Below are 3,335 nucleotides of genomic sequence, written 5' to 3' on the forward strand. Positions count from 1 at the left end.
GGTGAGGGCTGTCAGGTAGGGAGGACGTTTGAGGTCGCTGAGGTTCGTGTCCCTGGCGCAGCTGGCCAAGGAGCGGGTTGTGGGGTACACTGGAGACCCGACAGCCTGGTAGGGAGAGGGGGATGCTGAGGCCTGGAGTACAGGAAGATGTTGTATCTGCACTTCGCAGGTCCTGGAGTGGGTATGTCACAGGGATGCTTTGCCCTCATCCCTGAGGGGAGCCCTGTCTGTGTCTAGGGCCTCAGCAGTACCTTCCTAGCATGTCCTGGCAACGAGGGTGCTGGTTTGTTTGGGAACAGAAATAACTTGGTAGTATTTTTGGGAAAGGCAGGATGGCATGAATAGTATCCATCATGGATCAGATTTTCTTCTCATGAGTTCACCATGAACTTTGTCAGTTTGAATCGCATGCTGTGTTTAACTATTTCAGTCTGAAAGATTATTTGGTACCTGCGCACCCAGTGCGGTCAGTAAACGGACTGTGAGAATGAAACATCTTAAACATGAAGGCATGAGAACATTAAAGCAAACTTCTTCAGTTCTTTCAGGGCTTTCTGAACTGGGGAAGTAGGTTAAGTCTCCGACCATTTAATTCTATTCAAACAGGAAGCGGGCAACAGTCAGTGACAGGAGTTGAAGCTTCAGATGATGCTAACAGTTACTGGCGGATTCGTGGGAAGAGTGATGGCAGTTGCCAGCGCGGAACACCAGTGAAATGTGGGCAAGCTATACGACTTACCCATGTTAACACAGGAAAAAATTTACACACTCATCACTTCCCATCACCACTCTCCAATAACCAGGTGAGTTATTTTCAATCTTAAGCTTTTGCATGAATAATGCATGCTATTGACAATTTTCTCTCCAGTTTTTCATGCTTTTGAAGAATCAGGTTTGGGTACCAGCTGCCAGAAACAGTATGCAATGCATATCCAAAATTAAAGTGTATGCTTTTCTGCATCTCGGAATAATTTATCTAAGTTCTTGACAGTGGTAAAATGTAATATGTACTAGTATTGGTGTTTCACAGTAGCTTTAACAAATCTGCTTTTTTTTTTGTTTAAATTTTGCACCACTGCTATTGAGAAGACTGTTCTGAAATGTTTAGCACTTTCAAGGTGTAGGAGACTGGGCACCTCCCTCAACATTATGAAGACTGCTCTACAGCAAGGCAACTAATCATGTGTTATACCACTAGGCGTTCCTATATCCAAGTTCCTTGGCAATCCAATCTGTTTGGCTCAGTCATCTTCTCGTTATCCCTATTTTAGTTCACTATTTCAGGAGAATTACTTAAAGAGCAGATTAACTGTACGACCTCCCACCAGTTCTCATTTGTCAGTTTAGACAATTTGTGTAACATTGTCATTGTGTAAAAATGCTCAGTAACTGTCACTGTGTTTCTTTGGTTTTGCTGTGTGTTTGCACGGTGTCTAAGTAAAAGGAAAGTTTGCATGACTTCCCAGAGAGTGACAGGACTGTAACTTATTTCATGATTGAAATATGATGTACTTACGAACACAAACTTCTATTTTATATTCTTAACAGAAGTTGGATTTTCAATTAGTGTGTTGTCTCTCACACTTTTTGGACTACATAGACTTGAATTAACATGACCCTAAAATTTTAGGTTGCTAGGTACAAACTATTGCAGTTCTATTTCATCACTTCTAGTTATCAGATTTTTAAGAGCTGAAGGCTGTCTTGAGTCCTAAACAGTTGGAGCTTAGCCTATCCAGTTTCTGCAGATGCTTCGATTTTTTTTTTTTTGGTGCATAATGAAATCTAACCTCTTACTTTTGTTTTAGCAAGAATTCGTTTGCTTTAGTGGTTGTCATATCTCTTTTTTTTTAAAGAGCTATTCAGTACTCTATTTGAAAAAAGAGTGTGAACCAGAATAGTTGTTGATCCAATTGTAAGTTTGGTATAATTAAGTGAAAAAGGAATATGAATACTTAATAAGCTAAGTTGTTGGGATGTTGTGATAAAAGCACATCCTGAAAAAAACTGTTGCAATGGTAACTATGAAGGTGGTTGTACTACAAAGCTGAGTGTTTACAGTTATAAACTTTTTTTAGTGGGGACAATTTGAATTTTGAATTTTTTCTCAGAAGGATTGTTCTGATCTCTGAGCTCAAGTCCTCTTTCATTTCATTTGTAATGTATGTTTGAGTTTGTTTGTACTTTTTGTTCGGATTACGTGCTGGAGTTTGTTGGCACTTTGTGTTCAGATTGTAATGGTGGAAAGTTACTGCTTCTGGATTTGATAACTGCTGACAAAGCAATGCAGCAACACTTTTTCTTTCCATGCTTGCCTTCTAAACTCTGCCAATGTTGTGGTTGATATCTCTGTGTGTGTACCGGGGATGTTTGCTTACATTTTCACTTGAGGAAGTTTGTGTCTCTAACAGGAAGTAAGTGCCTTTGGTGATGATGGCGAAGGAGATGACCTCGATATATGGATCGTGCAATGCGGTGGGACTTACTGGGAGCGGGAGGATGCAGTGCGCTTCAAACACGTAGGAACTGAGGTGTTTCTTTCAATCACGGGGGAACAGTATGGGCACCCCATTAGAGGCCAACGGGAAGTTCATGGCATGCCTACTGCTAACCATCACAACTACTGGAAAGCAATGGAAGGAGTCTTCATCAAACCCAGTATGGACCCTGCAAAACATGATGAGCTCTGAATTGACAAAGGATTCAAAATGCTTCACCTTACTCCAATGTTCAGAGATGCTAATCCTTGGTCTCTTATGTCCCACCTTGCCTAAGCAACTGACTTTCTCTATTACTGAAGGGCATTAGTTTATTCTTGGAATGCAGCACTTCTGTGGGGAATGGCATCTGCCAGGTTTGGCCATTGAAATTCATTTGGTGGAATTGTTTCTGAATTTTCAAGCTTAAGTGGTGAAACTAGTTCATACACCTGGTAGTTTTCATTGTCATTTGTTTTGCTTGTTACTTTTTCTCTAATTTGAAGGAAATTGAAAACCCGAAGTAATACATTTCTGTAGTCCCAAGTACAGTAAACTTTGTATTTTGTAATCTTTTCCCAGTTATAATTAAATATTTGGAAACTGATTTCTACTTCTTAGTGAGAGAATGTTATTAATGAGGAGAATGGAGTAAGTAGAAAGGGGAAAATGGTTCTCAAATATGGTGTCTTTTGAATGGCTTCAAGTCAGCTATTCAGCCTTACAGAGAAATGACTTTTGTTGTGTGCTGTATTTGAAGAGTTGAAAACACTGTGTGTGTTGGAGTAAGAAGACGAAGTTTTAATTTATTCACTTTCTCCAAGAAGTTCAGATTTTCTGGTAATGGTGATAATTTTA

General features: G+C 39.9%; 1 protein-coding gene across 1 annotated transcript; it reads left to right on the forward strand.

The window, feature by feature from the left end:
• Positions 1-606: 606 nt before the first annotated feature.
• Positions 607-3,084, forward strand: SDF2L1 (stromal cell-derived factor 2-like 1; the record flags this gene model as incomplete). The annotated part of the gene is made up of 2 exons (XM_010188948.1): positions 607-803; positions 2,412-3,084. Coding segments are annotated over 2 exons (476 nt in total), but the record flags the coding sequence as incomplete, so codon positions are not given.
• Positions 3,085-3,335: the final 251 nt, after the last annotated feature.

The sequence above is a fragment of the Mesitornis unicolor genome, unplaced genomic scaffold, assembly GCF_000695765.1.
Source record: "Mesitornis unicolor isolate BGI_N332 unplaced genomic scaffold, ASM69576v1 scaffold44087, whole genome shotgun sequence".
Lineage (NCBI taxonomy): Eukaryota > Metazoa > Chordata > Aves > Mesitornithiformes > Mesitornithidae > Mesitornis > Mesitornis unicolor.